General features: G+C 40.4%; 1 protein-coding gene across 3 annotated transcripts in view; it reads right to left on the bottom strand.

The window, feature by feature from the left end:
* Window positions 1–238: 238 nt before the first annotated feature.
* LOC148369637 (transcription activator GLI2-like) overlaps window positions 239–19,578 on the bottom strand; it is a 43,478-nt gene continuing 24,138 nt past the window's right edge. For all 3 annotated transcript variants that reach the window (XM_088329990.1, XM_088329991.1, XM_088329989.1), the window contains 11 exons: window positions 18,742–18,929; window positions 18,505–18,666; window positions 14,314–14,491; window positions 14,065–14,236; window positions 10,135–10,230; window positions 7,331–7,498; window positions 5,231–5,380; window positions 4,978–5,142; window positions 4,649–4,915; window positions 1,808–2,099; window positions 239–1,738 (listed from right to left, as the gene is read on the bottom strand). In XM_088329990.1, coding sequence (XP_088186116.1) covers window positions 1,869–2,099; window positions 4,649–4,915; window positions 4,978–5,142; window positions 5,231–5,380; window positions 7,331–7,498; window positions 10,135–10,230; window positions 14,065–14,236; window positions 14,314–14,491; window positions 18,505–18,666; window positions 18,742–18,929 — 1,777 coding nt within the window. In that variant the 3' untranslated portion in view covers window positions 239–1,738; window positions 1,808–1,868. The remainder of the gene's footprint in view (window positions 1,739–1,807; window positions 2,100–4,648; window positions 4,916–4,977; window positions 5,143–5,230; window positions 5,381–7,330; window positions 7,499–10,134; window positions 10,231–14,064; window positions 14,237–14,313; window positions 14,492–18,504; window positions 18,667–18,741; window positions 18,930–19,578) is intronic.

Below are 19,578 nucleotides of genomic sequence, written 5' to 3' on the forward strand. Positions count from 1 at the left end.
TCAGATCTAATTAACATGGGTTTCCATCCCCACCTATATGTGATTTACATTTTGCTATCCATACCACATAATGGATTCATGTTTTATGATCTACTTTGCTGTTCTTTCAAGCAGATTCTGTGCAAACTATGCTAATGTAATATAATAAAAAGTTAATCTGCTGACCACAGTGAAGAAACAGTTTATTTGAATTGAACATATTGTTGAAATCTGGTGACAGTGGATCCAATAAAGCATATAATGGGGTGAAAACGTAAAAAACAAAAACAAACCTATCACCTTTTTTGACGTCTTTTTTTTTTAACATATTGTGCGTGGCTTTAGGTTCCATATACTAGTTTCAAGGTCAGAAATCACTTAAGTCGGGGTACAAGACCTCAATTCCACTTCATCCAAAATATGTTAAACAACTGACTTCATGTTATTCCACAACAAGCTCATCCAACTCTGGGTTTATGGACCTTGCTTTATGCGATGGTGCCGCATAGGTTGTAAAAGAACCAAACGGTTCTCATAAAAAATTCAGAAGAAAGGGTCAGGCAAAACCAAGGACAAAAGAGATTGATTAAAATTGGCGACTAAGCTTCTCTGCTTTGTGTTTTGTTGTCAGAAGGACACAGTGAATGATGGCACCAGAGTATTTTAGAATGCTTGGAATACTTTTAATACCGTTCATTTTCACGATGGAATACAAGATGTGGGAAGTTTGTAGAAATGGTAACTCAGGTGCAATTTCTCTGTAGAAACCATGTTACCGTATATTCATCAGGCACTTGAAAAATGGCTGAAAAAATTCCGTTGTATACATGCTATTCACATATTTGGCTTGTCAGAGGGGGGAACATTTACCACAAGTGCTGTAGCCTCCTTTAATTTAGTCTCAGTAAAGGACTTGAATACAGTAGACTCCCAGGATATGGTATCCCCGCCTTATGACATTGTCACTTCATGGTGTAGAATAAGATGCTTAACTAACAGCAAGTCAAGCCACCCAGTATTCATTTTTTTTCGCGTTGCATTGCCTTCTTTCCATAATGGAGGATTATCTATCTATTGATGAATTTATTTAAAAGGAGCAGCGCATAGACTTTGTTTATAAGTTAAAGTAAGACATTAAAACTTTTTTTTCTATGCTACAGTTTATATGTTGATGAATAAAATGTAGGTTAATTTATTTGTAAATCTGACCGTCCCTCACCAGACACCAACCTCATTGCACCACACTGCTTGTCAAGATATGAAAATATACCGCTTTAGCCAAAAACCTGCGAGACTGGATGTGATATCTGTGGAACTTGTAAATGTGATGCAAACTCTGTCAACAAATTCAGTAAGATCTCTAAAATGGGGCATGAGTGTAAGTGCAAATTTGCTGCTGCTCCCGCATGCGTAAATCAAGGTTGAGTGTCTTTTGTATTTTTGGTTCTGGATTGAAAAGGAAACTGTGGCCTGCATTTCTTTGACATTGGTTGGTTTCTACCCATTTTTGTGCGTAAATTCCCAAACAGTCTGGAATAGGATTCAAAGTTGTTTCTTGATGACGAACCAAAATAGCTGCCAAGAGGCGAATGTCTGAGACCAGATGGGGAGATTAGTCCAAGTTAGTTCAAGGGTGAGGTCTGAATGGAGCAGCAAGTATTTAAGTTGCCCAAGGAGCATAGACAGAGGGTGTCAAGTGAGTCCGGCATCCTGGAAGACCTCCCAGGAGGACTACCGCCGGCGCTCTGCCAGAGGAACCCTAAAAGCGAGGAAGATATTGAGTAAGCATGTGGAAAAACTGTATCTCTACAGTCGTGTGTCGACTCACCGCCTGCGGGTACAGTTGGCAATGGGATAAAAAGTATTGGCAGTCCATTGACAGGAGACCCTCATCTTCTCAAGATACCACAGATGTGGATGAGGGCTGAGCAACTGGTGGATGATGAAACGACCAGCAATGGAATCATCATCACCCAAAAACTCCTCAGCATACCAATGTCCCCAAAGCATCCACTTCTCAACTGACCCGCTCCTACTCCACTGTCATGGTTGGAGGCCCCACCAAGTGATTGTGGTTCGCTGTTATGCGGTGATTGACCGCTAAGACTGGACTGCTGCATCTAAAAAAAAGAGAAGATTTTATCAATATTTATGCACACACTCGGAAAGTCACAGTGATCGTTGGTGGTGACGGGTCATTATCATGCTCAATTATGACAGCCAGAGATGAACGCGCGCTCCAACATGGCAAAGATCACGGCCGTCATTTTACCCTGGCCCGGCCTAATTGTAAATAACGAGTGTTTTCTTAGGCTGAGCGCTGAAGAGGTGGGGGAGCTCCCCAGATTACAGCCCGTCTTAGTCTGTCTGTGAATAGGAAATGGGCAGGATGAAAGGAGCCTTGAGCCGGAGCCAGAGCAACGGGCTCATCATCACAAGAGGCAAACGTGTTTTCTTCTGCCCAATGTAAGTGCCGCTTTCCCCTTCAGGAACGTCGAGGCTCATGTTTATTAAGCAAAATGAATTTTTACTGAATTAAAAAGACCCTTCTGATTCTTCACCTTAGAATTGAAGCGTTTGTTCTTTGGAACTCAACAACATCAGCGTTATTGCCTTTTCTGGGGGCCGACACTGGCATCCCTATGAACCCTTGGTTGCCTTTCGGACTTTTAATGTATTCCGTGCTAAAAAAGCTGTCTTGATCACAGCTTGATGGTTGACTCTGTTTGCAAAGAGCAGCAAAAGTAAATCCCACAGTGTGAATATTAATCCAGCGGCGGCTTTTATCATGTTCAGGCCGTGTGACGGCTTCTCGACTGTAGGTTCTCAGTTGTAGCCTGACATGCCGGCTGCCGTGGATGTGTAGTTTTCTCATACAGCTAATGATTACATGTTCCTTCAATATTAATTAGAGGCGAGCCACAAAGAGGCTCTTCTCCCTTCAACACAGATTTAAAGCGGGCCGGAAAACTGTGCCGGTCTATATTCAAATCTCGCTTGATGGTAAAATATGATAGCAGCGTAGTTGACAAAATGGTGAAAAATAAAAAACAAAACAACAATAAAAACAACAAAAACGATGGATAGAAAGGGGTAAGGCAAAAACTGTGCTCACCTTAACAAAGTCTGCTCGTAAGGAAAGAGAAAAGCATGGAGAAGGTTAGAAAAAATCAGCAAGCATGAATAACTATGCACCAATCTTGTAATTAAATTGATTGTTCAGAAGACATTTTAAATAGATGCATAGCAGGGTTGAAGTTGACTGTAGTTGACTAAGAAATCTTTGACTCAAATTTGTCTTAGAGTTTGTCGTAGATTCTTCCCTATACACAGAAAAGCCTAGTTTTCTTTCCTGTAAAACAGAACAATGAACTATGAAATTGCAGAATGTGATTAATTCTCTGCATGTAGAATGACCGAGGTTTATTTTGAGATGTGTAGCTGAGGAACTGAAATCCTTTTGCAAATGTAAATCCTTAGCTTAGAGTGAAACATCTTGATGCCCATTTTTTTCTCAATCTTAACTCAGTTCTCAAAGATGGGTAAAGTTAATCCTACCATTCTTTCTTCTTATTTTGAAAGTAGCCAAATAATTCCCAACTTCCATTTCCCCCACAACTTTGTGAGACCCCAATGGTGAGGAGGAATAGATAGCTAAGTGGGGTGGTCACCCAGAGGTGAGAAGGAATTGTCTTACTAAACACATGTTCAGTAAGTCTGGTTTTGTCTTTTGTCCTAGCTTGTGAAGCTTCTGTAAGTTACTCGTGCTTAAGTTGATTTTTTTAAAAGTGCATGTTCTCACACTCCTGAATGTGCCGCTATTGCTATCGTTACACGCTTTAGCTCCAAGAACGCTTCGACGAAGCAACTATGCCCAGGTGTTCAAACGCTTTCAGTAAACGGCAAGGCTTGGAAGCCAAGCTATGTAGCTTACAAGTCTTAGCCGGGACTGTATGGACTGATTCCTGATTCCTACTCTGCAGCAAACCAGTAGACTTCAAGATTTCCTCTTTAAGAACATTTGCTGAACACAATTTTCCTAAACTTTCCTTCCACCAGCCTCTGGCTGGAAGACGATCATCATGCTTTAAGCCAATCTAGACGTGAGTCACAACTTTGCAGACCATGTGGTATAAATTGATGCAAAATTGTTTTTTGAGTGGTCTCATTAAATGCCACACTCGTTAGGTAGCTCCTAAATAACTCAGGCAATGGTGTGGCTCTTCTGTATTTTATCAGCGTAGCGGTATACTTGACTACAAACATCCATCCATTATCTGCACCACCCATCATCAGTAGGGTTGTGGGGGTGCTGGAGCCCATCCCAGCCATCTTCAGGCAGTGGGCAGGGGACACCCCGAACCGGTTGCCACCCAGTCGCAGGGCACACAGAGACAGACAACTTACTTGCTTATTCACACCTAGGGACAATTTGGACCGGTCAATTAACCTGACATGCATGTTTTTGGAATGTGGGAGGAAGCCAGAGTGCCCGGAGGAAACCCACGCAAGCACGGGGAGAACATGCAAACTCCACACAGGAAGGTTCAATCCCATGACCTCAGAATTTTGCCACACACGCGCAAACCACTGCGCTGCCGTGTTGCCGCTGTACAGTTTTTCCCACAACAGTTCCATATTATAAAGAAAATATTATTTATCGCCTTACCAAAGAATGTTCTGTTTTGATGGATTTAACATGCACAAAATCCTCTACTGTTGGAGAGCTGCTGTTCACATGTTTCTCTTGAATTGTGGAATTGTTTAGAGTCCGGTTCTCGCTGTTGTCTCTCGTTGCTAACGTGGGCCGCAGGTCACCACGATACCTTTTGGTAACGTGAGCTTCTGGGCCGTGGACTGTTTTCACGTGTTTCCTCAATGAGCTGGGGTCTGTGTAGCGCTTGATGCAACCCGGGATCTTGCAAACGTACGGTTTCTGTCGAGATACGTTGTGTCACAAATTGATTGTGTACGGATAAAGGCCCAATAGACTCTTACCTCATTGGAGTGAGTGCGGTTCTGGTGTTTGGCTCGATCTGAGGCATTGGAAAAAGCCTTGTTGCATCCTTCGTGCTCACAAACGTAAGGCTTTTCCCCGGTGTGAGAGCGTAGATGTGTTTTGAGATTTTCCAAACGAGAATACGCCTTGGAGCAACCCTCGAACTGGAACCGGCGGATGAGACGGATACAAAACGTTAAGATCCATGGTCCATGAGCGGACCAGTCCTCCGACCATCGGTTTGTTACCCACTGTGCACTTGTGCGGCTTCTCTCCCGTGTGGCGGCGCATGTGAACTACCAACATGTATTGAGCCTTGAAGGGCTTCTGGGCTCGGGAACACTCGTCCCAGCGGCAGACAAATTCTTTCTTCTCCCCGTGGATGTGGTCGTTATTGATGTGCTGTGGGATGGACAGTTTTCCACAGAGACAGAGCGTCTCGTTATCATCTCAGTAGAAATTTATCTTGCTGCAGTTTATCACAGGATTTTCACATTAGAATTATCTGTCCATTTAATATGTACATAGTGGATCATTGTGGGTCTTTACAAGCTTTTCCCAGTAGACTTGGAAGAGTCTCTGAACTGGTCACAATCAATCACGGCAATTAAGGCTTGTCTATCATTTGCGTGTTTGGCCAAACTTCAAATGTTCTGTTGTATTTTGTCTTTTTTTAAAATGTATCAGTTTTATTTAATGACAGATTATTTTTAATCAGTATTTCTACTTTAGGGAGGCAGTTGTCCTAAATTTAAAGTTTGAGCATCTACTGACCAATATAAACCTATCAACTTCTTTTCCCAAGTAAATTGATAAAAATCAAGTTTTGAGTTGCACATCCGCAAGTAGGACTTTCTGAAGGAGCACGGTGATCCAAACCAGTGTTTGTCAAACTCTTGTCATTGATGCACCGCTAGTGAAGTATATTTTCAGTACCCACTTTGACACTGAATAACTAAGGGAAAAAATACTGTTTGTTGTATTTTTAAGATTTTTCTTCTCTATAAAAATAATTATTAAAATGACCCAAAAAAATCTTGCATAGCAAATGGCAGAGCATTTTGTGCCCTGATTTCATATTTGCTGTTTACATATCGTAATATATATAGTAATATCTGCTGCTTTTGTTGCTGTTGTTTGTGTTCACGCAAAGACGTGTCTCGAAGTAGGGAGGTGCGACAGATGCAGAAGCTTTGTGCTTTGAAATACTGTAGTGTGCTTTGTAAAAACAGTCTGGGGGTGCATTTGAACGGTGTGAGATATGTCCAACAGTAGCTCTTGTGTGAATGTTATACCACCTGCTATTTTGTTAACAAATTGGCGACCAAACTCAATCAGTGACTGAGTGTATCATTGATCACAGCAAGGGGCATTCTTGTGCAGAGTTTGCATGTTCTCCCATGCTTGCGTTGGTTTCCTCCCACATTCCAAAAACATGCATGTCAGGTTAATTGTACCTAGGTGTGAATGAGCGGTTGGTGTCTGCCCTGTGTGTGCCCTGTGACTGGCAACCAATTCAGGGTGTCCCCTGCCCGCTGCCCGGCTCAGGAAAAAGCAGTGCAGATAATGGATGGATGTACTGTATGTATATACTTATACATGGTTGGATCACATCCACTACACAGCATTATATCCAGACAGAAGAGCAGCTTCAGCGACAGACTGCTGTCACTGTCTTGTACCACGGGCAGACTGAAGAGATCTTTTCTTCCTCATGCCATGAGGCTCTTTAACTCCGTCCGGCGGAGTAAAGGCCCACATTAAACCACACCCCCTACATTGCATATTACCGTACTTTTATTGCAGTGTGTATTTTATGTAGCACTATTTAAATACTCTATACAACACGCTACAGTGCGTATTAGCACGTCACATTGGGTATTTGTATATTGTATTCCTTTTGCTTTATTATTGTATTGTTCTCAGCGAAGGGATGCTGCTGGAAATGTGAATTTTACTGCGGGGATAAATAAAGTATCTTTATATCTATCTATCTATCTATCTATCTATCTATCTATCTATCTATCTATCTATCTATCTATCTATCTATCTATCTATCTATCTATCTATCTATCTAGCCATCCATCCATCTATCTATATTTAACCACTAGCGTCACAGGGGCACCATTTCTTGTGGTGTATCTTGGACAAGTGCAGCCTAGTGGCACCCATCACTTTCCAACATATGTTTTCACCTGGTCTCGAACCGGGGACCTTCGTGTGTTAGGTGAGTGTATTAACCACTGTACTACGGAAACAGGTATGCCTTTAAGAAAAGGCATACCGCTTACAACTTCTCTAAATTGTTTTCAAAAACACAAATAGACCGGATGTAGGCACTTGAGGGATTACGTGCACAAGCTGGTTTTGAGTTTCGTATTTGATGCTGCAGCCTTCCCAGGAGCAGCTGGGCTCGAATGTAGCGTCCGGCTCGGCTTTGCACTCGTCGCCACCCGCATCCACTTCCAGCTCTGACGAGGGGCCTCCACTCTTCTGCGACGGCAGACTCTTTTTATTCATCTGTGGGCCAGCAAAATCAAATTAGAATGAATGACTCCATGATAGGTTTTCCTACTTAACTGGAAAGAAAAGTTAAAAAAAAAAGAATTAAGAGTAAAAAAAATAAATATGAGTAAACACAGTAAGGTGAAACTTTATTTCTTGCAGTAGAGTGTCTCTGATATATTGCAATTTGAGTTTACGCTGCAAAAAATTGTGCTCCATTGGCAGAGAATGTCGCTCATTATAGGTATTCTTTTTCTTGTTTTGTGACATTTTTTCTTTGTTATTGAAAAATAAAGATCACACTTAAAGGCCCTTGGATAAATATTTGCTCATTTTGATATTTTAAACAAATTCAAAGTTGGTAAAACGATCTACATTACTCTATATAAGACAAATGTTATTATTTCAAGTATAGATTTTTTTACTTTACTGGGAAAAATGACAATAATTTTAAAAAGTCTAGCTACAGGAGTGAATAAAAAATCTAATCCCACCGGCAGAAAACTTAGCTCATTTTAAATCAGATCTTTTTTCATTTGGAGACAACACTGTTGAGAACATGTATATGTAAAATAAGCAAAATTAGCTAAGATAGGACAGATGGTTTATTGTTTCTATTACAGTTCAACGTATAAAAAAATCCGACATCCTCTAGACAAGTTCATTTGGTTTAGTTTAAGAATTATTTTTCTCGTAAAGCAACTATACAAAATACCTTAAAACAAATGAAAAAAGAATACCTAAAATGAGCAAAATATGCGTGAAAACATAATTTTTGCATCATAGGTACCCGAGCTTTCCATTTGCAATCACTAAACTTTTTTGGCCACTAAACAAAATACGAGTGAGGTTAGATGTGGGGTGTGTTGTTTGAGGAGTCCCTGAACAAGTTGAAAGTTAAATATTTTCCTCATTAAGTATGTAGTAAAAAATGCCCAACTGAGCTCAAAGAGCTCTTATGCTTTATTTTCCACTGCCCCTATCTGCTTTTACCTTACTTTTAGCAAAACTGTTAAGGGCAGAAAACATTAGGTAGGAAGAATGGGGGAGGGATGCTAGTGGAGAGTTACTTCATGCTTGTCCCTGTGTTTTTTTTTAATTTATATTTTTTAGTGTAGCATGAAAATAGTGAAAGTAAGAAAAGGCCTGTTTCAAGCACAGTCGAAACGCCAACTCAAACCCCAGAAAATATTAAAAAGATGAATTTATTTGAGCGCGTCTAAGAAATGCACATACTTGCACACGCAACATAAGAAGCTTGACAGAGGCTGCAAAGCCAGAAAATGGCGGCCATGAATAAAAAAGTTCTAAATTCTGTTCAGCTCCTTTAAGGTCAGTTAGTTTAAACTGAAAAAGAAAAAACTTATTATCATTATAAATAAACTCTTATAATTTCAAAACGTATTTAGTCCAATATTTTGGTCATCTTTGAATTGTGAGCCGCCGCACACCCTGGTGCAGTGGTGCGTGTGAAGATGCTGACTGCAGCGTGTTTGCGTCTGGTCCGGGCGGCCCGTCTTCATCAATTGTGCCGGCCCCAAGACGCCCGCGCGCGGCACCGCGCTCATGCATCATGCCGAAAACTTGCCGGCAGTCCGCAAGCGGGCGGGAATTTGTCACGGAACCAGAGAAGAAAAAAACACAAAACCTCACAATATTTCATGAAAATGAAGTGCACTGGCACAGTTTACACTATCCCGGGAGAGCGGAGAAGTTGCAGGGGAGGAACAAGGGGCTGGGTGATACAAAGCTCTTGTGTGGATTTTGTGTAAATCTGAAATGTGTTTCACAAGGAGGTCATAAGAGGAAGATGCAGTAGATGTGGCAACCCCGCCTTATGACGTTTTCACTTAGAGTATTACACAATTTATTGTCTTTGTAAAATGTAGAATGCACAACATAATTCAAAAGTGCTATGCTGATGGTGCAAGATAATTTACAAGCACAGTTTAAATTAGTAAGTTAAGGGTAATAGTAGTAAAATAAGTATGTTGAATAAATAAATAAAATTAACTGAATAATCCCTCGTCATTATTGGACGTTCCCCACTAACACTTTGCAATTTGGAATAAGATGTTTACTCCAGAACAATCCACCAAAGAGAACCAGAATTTTTTGTGCAGGGAGACCAGGTCATTTTTTAAAATTGTATTTTTTATCAGGAACCGGGTTGTAGAATAACCTAAATTTGGAATAGGATTTGCATGTATGCATCATACATTTGGCAAGCTGTGTTATGTTTTGTACAGTAGACCACCGGGATACGGCAACCCTGCCTTTTCATCCCCTCATTAAAGCATTTTCCCCACTACACGGCGTTAACTACATCTTATTTCGTTTGCGCAAAAAGGTATACAATTCAAAATTTGCAGTGTTCATGTGTATTATGAGTTACTACTCTAAGATGCTTGTCCGTTATTGGTCAGAACCATACTTTGCTAGTCGCTAACTCGTCTTAGAATGCACAAAAAACGTACTTTGTGCGGCAAAACCGTACAGGTTGACAGGTATGCACATAGGTATTGCTTAATACATCTCTGCATTAGTTAAGTATTATCATAGGTTTCTTTACCCTATTGTACTTCAATTTCACTTTGCAATCCCAACCTTAGAATATGAATCCTGGGTGTTTACTGTATTGGTGAACTCACCGGTGAACCTGGCACCTTGGATTCAGGCTTAACCTTAGACTTTTTGGTGACAACAGGATCATCGGCGCATTTAATGGATGATTCTCCACAAGGGCTCTAAAAAGAACAACACATTAAGGCATTTGTAAGTTTATAGTTTAGTAGAAAAGGATTTTATACATTTTGACTATAAAGGATTTTATACGATTGACTCAGTTTAATGTAAGATTTTCAACGAGTAGGCTTTAGTTCAATGACAGGGCAGGCTGTTGGAAATGCATAATATTTTGTCTAGTTCTGTTGATAACAGGACGTGTGAGAATGTTCAAGACATCAAGGCGCTGTTTTAAGAACGTTGGGCGGGGAGATGTGGCCAATAACAAAAAGCTAAAGGACTTCAGAAGAAGGCTTCACACAGACTCCAACGTCACTTTGGCCGTCTTAGATGGAGTACACTTAGTTAAATTGTTAGGGAAAATAAATCTGCCCCCGTGTGCAAATGTCGACTTTCCTGTTCATTTTCCCCTCAAGAAACGTGTTGGGTGAATGTAGGTTGTGTTTGGTTTAATTGAGTCAGATAACTAATTCGAACAATTTGGTAAACGGTACATTTTGATAATTAAATTCCAACAGTAGACACTCAAAATAGGTAGAGAAGACGACAATGGATTTTTTTTACTTACAAGGAGAAAAGGGGGGGGACTGTACAAAAAACACTATCAAATTCTAAATGTGTTCTAAGATGTTTATTGGTATAGCCCATAAACACAAAAAGTCTCAAAGGGCTGCACAAACCACCATTACATCATCCCCTGGTCTGAAACCTACATGAGGGCAATGCAAAACTCAAAAACCTCTGGATGAGGAAAATTAGGAAATCTTCAAAAGGGGTTGCACATACAGTAAGCAATGTTCCCTGTGAGCTTCTAAGGGTCTGAGCAATGACGCAAAGTATTTAAGCGTCTTTTGGAACAACAGTGAGCAACATCCATCAGGCGTGTGGCAACCATATCATTTTCAAACATGTCTGAAACCTGAAATTACATTCTTTTTATTAAATCTCCTAGGTTACAAAAAGCAGACCCGCCCCTAAAGGGCGTGGAATCAAAGAAAAGCGACAAAAAGTGACAATGATGTAAAAAGCGCCAAAAAATAGTCAAAATACGAACTGACATTCTGTGCAATCTCGTTTGCAGGTATTCAATACTAAAAACATTATAAACTTATCATGCACATTCCACATGCCTAAATCATGTTAAACAATTAATGACTTTCTATTTAAAAAAGTAAGATGGTCTGTGTGAAACTTTTGTCTTTGTCTTACGCAGATTCAAGATTTTCAGATGTGTTTTCTGCACAATTCAATAAATAATGCATACTTAAATTATTCCCTCTTTAACCTGTTTATGTCTTCTTTACTGAACATCCAGGAAATGTATGAAATAACATCAATGGAAACAGAGTTCTCCTGATTAGTCTGTTTGAAAAATCTGGGCTAAGGCCAACTCATAAAAATGCAAGCATAATTTCACCAAAAATAAGCATGTTATTTTGGTACTTTGCTACAAATTGTTTCTTTACTTTTGTACTGTTTCTATGAGAACCCACTTGGGCCACTTGGTGATTTACTGAAGTGTCACGTGTCATAAAGAAAAGACAAAAACACCTTCCAAAAACTGTGAGGTAATAGTGATTTAAAAAACAATGAAGAAAATGAAGCAAATGGAGACAGATTATTTTGGTAAGGAATTAAGAAGAATTCCAGAATCCAACAAAAAATGAATAAGGAGAAGTTTACAAAATGTCAAAGCATCAGCTCATTGACAAAAAATTGACAGCTTACTTAAGCTTTCTTTTTCTTATCTGACGAAATCAATGAGTTTTAAGCCCCAATCTTGTTCTTAAAATTCAAAACTGATGCTTGAATAAATCAGTTCTTGTCTGTTGTCTTCAACAGACCTGTAATAAAAGTATACATTTGCACACAGAGATTATTTTTTTATAAAGTGAAATGAAAATTTGTTTCTTGGAAAGTAATTCTGATAGTTTTTAAATAATGCTTTTTTCTCATTTCAACACGTTTTAACTTGCGTTCTTACTAACAAAGTTAGCAAAATAGAACAATGTTAACTTTTTCTAGTAAATGAAGAAATATTGTGTTGGAATAAAACATTATTTGATGCAAAATAAAAATGGAGAATGTTTTATTTTTTGTTGTATGATAGTTTCTCTGTTAAAACTATTTTTTTTAATAAAATGAGAACTATAATCTTAAATGTGATTGATACACTGTAAAAAAATTGACAGAACATTTTTAACTTAAACAATTTTTTTTTCACTGTAAGATTTTTTGGCTTCTTGCTTAAAATCATTTTCTTGTTTTATGCAAAAACAAAATAAGGGAAAACCTTTTTAGAAAAATCTCACTTAGATAAGGTAAAATATTCTGCAAAATTGGTAAGTTTTTTTTGGTGCAATTTTTGTTACATTGAAATTTATTTGCTAAATTTAACAAATATTTTAAACCAAGTTTAAGAAATATACAGTATAGGAATTACAAAGACAGCAAGGTGTCATAACCGCTGGGATCGAAATGAAAACCGGCAGAAAGTGGAGGGATGAGAAGGCAGTGAAGGTAGTGGAATCACGTTTGAGACAGAAATCACTAGTAGGGGTCTTGTCAATTGGGAACACACGCATGGGCTGGTTCCCAAAGACCAAAGTGAGCTAAAAAAGAAAAGACACCAGCTACTCCAGGAAGAGGTCCAAGCGGGTGTGTAGGAAGAGCGTGTGAGCAGAGCAGTTGGACCAGGGGGCATGGACAAAGTGGGAAAGCATGTTACAGTGCAAAGTGACCTCGTCACACAACGTGCAGGCAGAAAACTACCGCGTCAGGGTCCTTTGTGCAGACATTCTATGATGTCCTCCTAAGCCCAGGGAACCTTCATGTGTGGTGGAAGGGCGACACCCTTCTGTTCCCTTTGCTCTCCCTAGAAGAGACTTCTTGGAATATCTCAGCAGCTGCATAAGTCCCAAGCTGATGGTGGATATTGCTGGCGCCATGACCATGTTCTGAAAGCAGTTGCTGAGAACATAGCCCTGGCAATAAGCATGAGCAAACACCATCAAGCCCCAAGCCCTTTCATCAAGGCAGAGGAGAGACCACAGCAATGTCCACAGACAACAACAGGAACTCCTCCACACTGCCCCTGATTGGCAGTTGCACGTCAATCCGGGAAAACAGCTAAACTTCACCCAGCAAATCACCGTAACATCTTTCTGGCCAGACATGATCATAACCTCTGAGGCTTCAAAACATCTGATCATGCTGGGGCTCAGAGGACCCTGGGAAGAGCGCTTGAGGAAGCTAACAAAAGGAAAGGTGTGAAATGCAGGAGCTGGTGAAGGAGTGCAGGGGCAGGGGCTGAAAGATTTTCTGTGAGCCAATAGAAGTTTGCTACGGAGTCGTTGCTGGACAATCCTTCTGCAAAGTCTTGGAGGTTATTTGGGTGTGACAGGGGCATCCAGGAAAAAGGCCATTAAATCAACTAGTAAAACTGCAGCGAAAGTTGCTAGGTGGCTATGACTCAAAAGGACAGAACAGTGGGCTGCTCCTCGAATGCCACCTGAGGCTTGATCAACCTCGGCTTGGTCACCTAGGTGAGGGTGTCCGATGTTGCGAGAAACACTCACTGAACCCAGGATACATCACAGATGATACATCCCAGTCTCATCTAGGAGTTGTTTTTTTTTAAAAACAAATGCTTGAAATGAGTAAAAGTCATTTGTAAGTTGAACGAGAAATTTGGACAATTTAAATTTACATTTTTTAAAGTGTACCTGACAATGATGACCATACTTGTCATTCATAATAATCCTTCCCACTCCCCTTTAACACAAAATGATCACATCAAAGAGTTTATACTCATCAAAATGAATAATATACTTTACCTGGGATTCTACGTCAGGTCTATGTGCCGTAACAGACATGGAGGGGAGGCCGAAGCCCGGCTGGCATCCAGAATAGGTGGCAGCCGGCTGCATGAGCGGTGGTGGGTGGCCCAAAGCCAGCAGATGCTGGTAGGCCACAGGGCTGATGGGGTTGGGGAAGGCCAGGGATGGACTGCCGTTTCAAAATTTCCACAATCAAATCTTTACAGCTTATTTTCTAAAGTCTGTTTCTGAATGAATAAGCAGTACCTGAGTCCTCCGACTGACAGGTGTCCGTACGAGCTGCTGGCCAGCGAGCCAGACCGCGAGCTGTTTATGTAAGCCACTAGCGAGCTTGGAGTGGTGCAGATCATCGTGGGAAGTTCGTCAGAAAGTGGCGAGACGGATAGTGCCCTCTTCCTGCTTAGCCTGGGAGTCAGTCGCGAGACTGTGGACACAATGAAAATCATCAGGTTTATGTGTTCTTCACTTCTATAAATTTAATCTGACCTTAATAGAATTTATAAGGTTACAACACAGTTCGACTGAATGATGCTACTTTGCATTGCAAAAGCATCCTCGCTAATTGATAACTCTGCATAATTACCTGAGATAAGATACGGGCATGGACAGGCTGGTGGCTATATGTTTAATGAGGCCAATTTACAGAGAATTGATTACAATGCCGAGGAAATTAGAGCGATGGGGCTTATTTTGAAGACACATTTAACAGTGGTGGGTGAATTACTCACTTGTTTTAACTAAAAAGTAATATGCAAGGGCAAACACCTCACTTAACTTTACTTAAAAGCTGGGTGCTTCATTTGAGGTGTCCTTAAAAAAATTCAATATTTTCTCCAATAAGTACATGTTAACAATTTCAAACTGCGTTCAAAGATCCCTTATTCTTTATCTTACTGTGCTTATCTGCTCTTACTTTTAAGAAAGTTGTTTGTAATGAACACATTATGTAGGAGGAATGAATGGGGCGGACGGGAAGTGGGTGGAGAGTAACTTAATGCTCGTCGCTGGGTTTCTAAAACCTTTTTATTTGTTAGTGTAGCATCAAAATGGTGAAAGTAAGAAGAGGCCTGCTTCAATTACAGTCCAAAGGCCAACCCAAACCCAAAGAAAGATGAAAAAGGAGAGTTTATTCGAGTGTGTCTGAACAATTAATTTACTAGCATTCGCATCATGAAGGAACTTGACAGAGTCTGGAATGATGACAAAAGCCAGGGGTGGCGGGCGCGAGTACAAAAGTTCCAACTTCCATCCAGCTCCTTAAAGTGTAAGTCAACTCAAAGTTTTTTTAATAGCATTATGTTCTCTGGGCCCCGCCTAGTCAAACCCTGCCTTATATTGTTTCCCCGCCATATCACAGTTCAACTTTTGTGTTAATTATTATAATTAATAAATATCTGAGAGCTCCCCAAACAGCCTTGAAACTCAGAGTTTGACCGTAAATAACGTAACACGAATCAACCAAAATTCACTAGATGTCAAGTATTGCTAATGATGCTTATAAACTGACACAAAATATATATTTTTTCTTTGTCGGGCTTCTAGTATATAAAGAATTTGCTTGTCTAAGGTTACGTTTGCAAGCTTTCTGTCGTTTTTCGATATCAAGTTGCCTAACGTTAAAGTACGTGAAACGGAAAACTGCACAAAAAAGTATTTATGTAAAAAAAGGTAGTGTGTACAATTTCGAGTTGGCAAATCAAGTACATGTTTCTGGCTGATTTTTGAGGCCTGATCTTACTTCAGCACAACTATCTTATCTTTGGTTCGAGTTAAAATGTCATTGGATTAAATGTTCTGATGCACTTACACAACTCAGGCCAGTCTTCAAGCCCCGCCTTGAAAATGTTTTGCCCGTTTATCCAAACATTCTTAGTTCAAATCTTATATATGTGTTATTTATTACATGTTTATCCTGAAGTGTCATGTCTAATCTCACTGAAAACAATATTTCACTTTGTTATCGATGACAATTGAGACAATTGTAATTATATATGTAATACGCGACATTATATATACCAGAGCCATATCCCCCGAGTGGGAGGTGGCTAGAGTCAAGAACACATTCCTGACTCTTTCTGGGAGATTGATATAGAGGAGGGGATTCACAGCCCCCTCGCTCAACCCAACTGATGTGTTGGGAGTCATTAGGTGACAAAACCCTCCAATTCCAACCCCTTATGCCGAGTGCCAAGCAGTGAGGCAATGAGTACCAATGTTGTAAGTCTCTGGTATGACTCGGCCGAGGCTTGAACCAGCGACCTCCCAGTCTCGGAGTGGGCGCCCTACCCCCAAGGCCACCGAGCTGGTTTAAAAGTAGTGTGAGACTTAACCTAAAACGTATTGACACTTGGGCAGCACGGCGGCGCAGTGGTTAGCGCTTGTGCGGCACAGTTCATGTCATGGGATCCTGTCGTGGGTTCAAATCCAGCTCCAGACTTCCTGTGCGGAGTTTGTATGTTCTCCCCGTGCTTGCGTGGGTTTCCTCCGGTCACTCCGGTTTCCTCCCACGTTCCAAAAACATGCGTTTCGAGTGAATTGGCCGGTCCAAATTGTCCCTAGGTGTGAATGAGCGAATGAGTTGTCTGTCCCTGTGTGCCCTGCGATTGGCTGGCAACAAGTTCAGGGTGTCCAGCCCTCCCGCGACCCTAATGAGGATAAGCTGATGAGATGAGTATTGACACTTTTTCTGAAATGTATTAAAGTACAACCAAACAGTATTCCTTGATACATTTCCTTAAGTAAAGCACAAAAAAGGGGAAAAATTACCTAGAAAAAATTACCTAAAAATTAACCCACGTTTGAGGTGTTGTTAAAAAAGGTGAGAGAAGAATCATTTCTCTACTAATTATGTGTTGACAATGCCCAACTGAGTTCAAAGTACACCTAAGCTTTTTTTCTACCGGAGCTATCTAATCTTATCTTCCCTCAATCAAAACTACTCATTGGTTTGAGAATGTATTACCTTGCAATATGTAAATAAAAACAAAAAACATATTTTATTATCAATCTTCGTATAATTGGAGCATAATTTTATAATCACAAGTGAATATTCACAGATCGTAAAATCTCGCCTTTAAATGTGAAGTTAAACAGTACTTTGTGATCCCCAACCAGAAGGCAATTAAAGCTAATGTTGTCAGTTAACATTTTGGTATATTTAAATAAATTATTCACCCTCTGCCAAGCTTGTTTATATATATATATCCTTTCATTGTTTTTTTTTTTCCTGTAATTTAGTTTGTGCATAAAATTACAACACAACATTGCAGTAATTGTGTATATGAATTTGAATATGAACTTAAAAAACAAACAAAACAATTACCGAGCATCGATTCGGCTACTGATTAAAAAAAGCGAAAAAAAGAAAAAGAAATGTGACTTTATATTATGTCATGATTACCGATGTGAATCACCTGTGCCTGCTCATTTGGCGCCAACCGCTTTGGGTTCTGATTGGCTCCCTCTCACTATTTAAACCCTGTCAGTCCCCTGTTGTCAGTCCGTCTACGAACCTCTACGAAATAACAGGCACTTGTAATATACATTTTTAAAATTAGAATTAGAATAGTCTTTACTGTCTTTGAGAACAACTGCTGTCAATTAAAGGTGGGGTGCTTACTTTGAGGTGTCCATAAAAAGTTGAAAGTTTGATATTTTCTCTTATGTGTTAACCATACCCAAGTGAGTTCAAAGAGCCCTTATTCTTTATTTTCCATTTCGCCATTTGTTTATTCAAGGCAAGCCTTTTTTCGACCGTGATTCCCGCCTGTCCTGTTTTTGCTCCCATTTGTTTCTGGCTACGACCTGTTTTTATCCCGAGTACGTCTGCTCTCCCGTCCCGGCTTACGACCCATTTTTGATCCCGACTACGTCTACTCACCCGTCGTGGCTTACGACTCATTTCGGACCCGACCACGCTTTTGCTCTACCTGTCCCGGCTACCGACCTGTTTTTCCGTCCCTGACACGGCCATCGCTCGCTACGGAAGATCCACTTTCGTATTCGGAACACAATCCGAGTGCGAGATTGACTTACTTCCCGCGTCCAGTGATTATTGGATTGCGGGCGCTGCCTTTCCTCTTTCTTTCAATAAAATTGTGAAAAAACACAATTTTATACACGATTGGGCCTACCCTGTGTTCTGGTCATGACACATTATTTGTTTTAAAAATAGGATTATATTCATCTTTTTTTTTCTTGCACATGAAGGGGACATTGTTTCCTAAAAGCGCCAACGCAAACCCCAAAAAAGATGAAAAATGAAGAGTTTTTACGAGCATGTCTAGGAAATGCCTTATACTTGCACGTGCAACATAAGGAGCTTGACAAAGGCTGCAAAGATGACACAAGCAAGGCTGCAATTGAAAAAGTTCCAAATTATTTACAACTCCTCTATGTTCAGTAATAATGTTCATATTGTTACATTCCACCACTGACCTTCAATCGGGGTCACGTAGTCCGGCAGCTGGGCTCCCTCGGCCAACCGCGGCCCCTGTAAAACAATCTTCCCACAAGAGCTATGGTGGCTCGCCATCAGCTGGTAATACTCTCTGGTGGTCAGACTCAGCCCAGTCGGAGGAGGAAAATGCTCATACGGCACTGAGGAGAGGGAGACACAATTTCAAAGACTCTCGATGTTAGAAGAAACTCAGAGTTCCTTTTGTCCAGCCTTACAGTGAACTGGGCTAAGGCCTCTGGCCGTGGAGATCAACGTCGGTCCGCCGTGCAGGTAGTGCTCCATGTGGGGGTTGACGTACACGTGTGGGGTGCAGAAGGGAGAGTCACCGGTCGCCATGGCGGCAGGGGAGACTTGAATCAGGGAAATGTCAGAGATGACGGGACTGCCTGGCAAACCTAAAGGCCTGGGGATGAAATAAGTTTCTTCAGATTTATAGGAAATGATTGACATCAGTCATAGGAGAGAAAAGGTGATTGAGCACTTCACTTAGTCCAATTGTGCATGCAAATGTTTTAGTAGGTTTTGTGGGTACATTTCAAGTCATTTAGTTTTGTATGACTGTTTCAATAGTGTATGACAGTTTTCACATTGTTTGTAAAATACTTTGAGTGGTAAAGTTTCAATTGAGATCTCAAAAGTGTTTCACTCTAGTGTGAGTTTCAGTAGTGCATTCGAAAGCCTTTAAGTAGTGTGTGAGAGGGATTCAACCATATCTTGAGATCTTTTCAGTTTTAAATTTTTGTAGTGTTTTTTTTTAAGTCATTTAAGAATTAGTTAGGGTCCTTCCACTCATGTGTGAGTGTGTTTTTAAAATGTGGATAAAAGTGTTGAAGGAGAGAGTGAGTTTTAATTGCGCATATAAGAGTGCTTCAGTAGAGATTAGAGATTTTCAATAGTGGCGTTACAGCATTTCACGTGAGTGGGAGGTGGGTTTTCGTAATGTTTGTTTCAGTCATTTAAAATGGTCTGCGGAGCCTTTCAGTTGTGTGAATGTGTTTAAGAAATGTGTCTGAGAGTCTTGAAATACTGTTAAGTTTAAACTTTAGTAGACT

Source organism: Urocampus carinirostris, chromosome 3 (genome assembly GCF_059441175.1).
Source record: "Urocampus carinirostris isolate Australia breed hairy pipefish chromosome 3, RoL_Ucar_1.0, whole genome shotgun sequence".
In the NCBI taxonomy this organism is placed as follows: Eukaryota; Metazoa; Chordata; class Actinopteri; order Syngnathiformes; family Syngnathidae; genus Urocampus; species Urocampus carinirostris.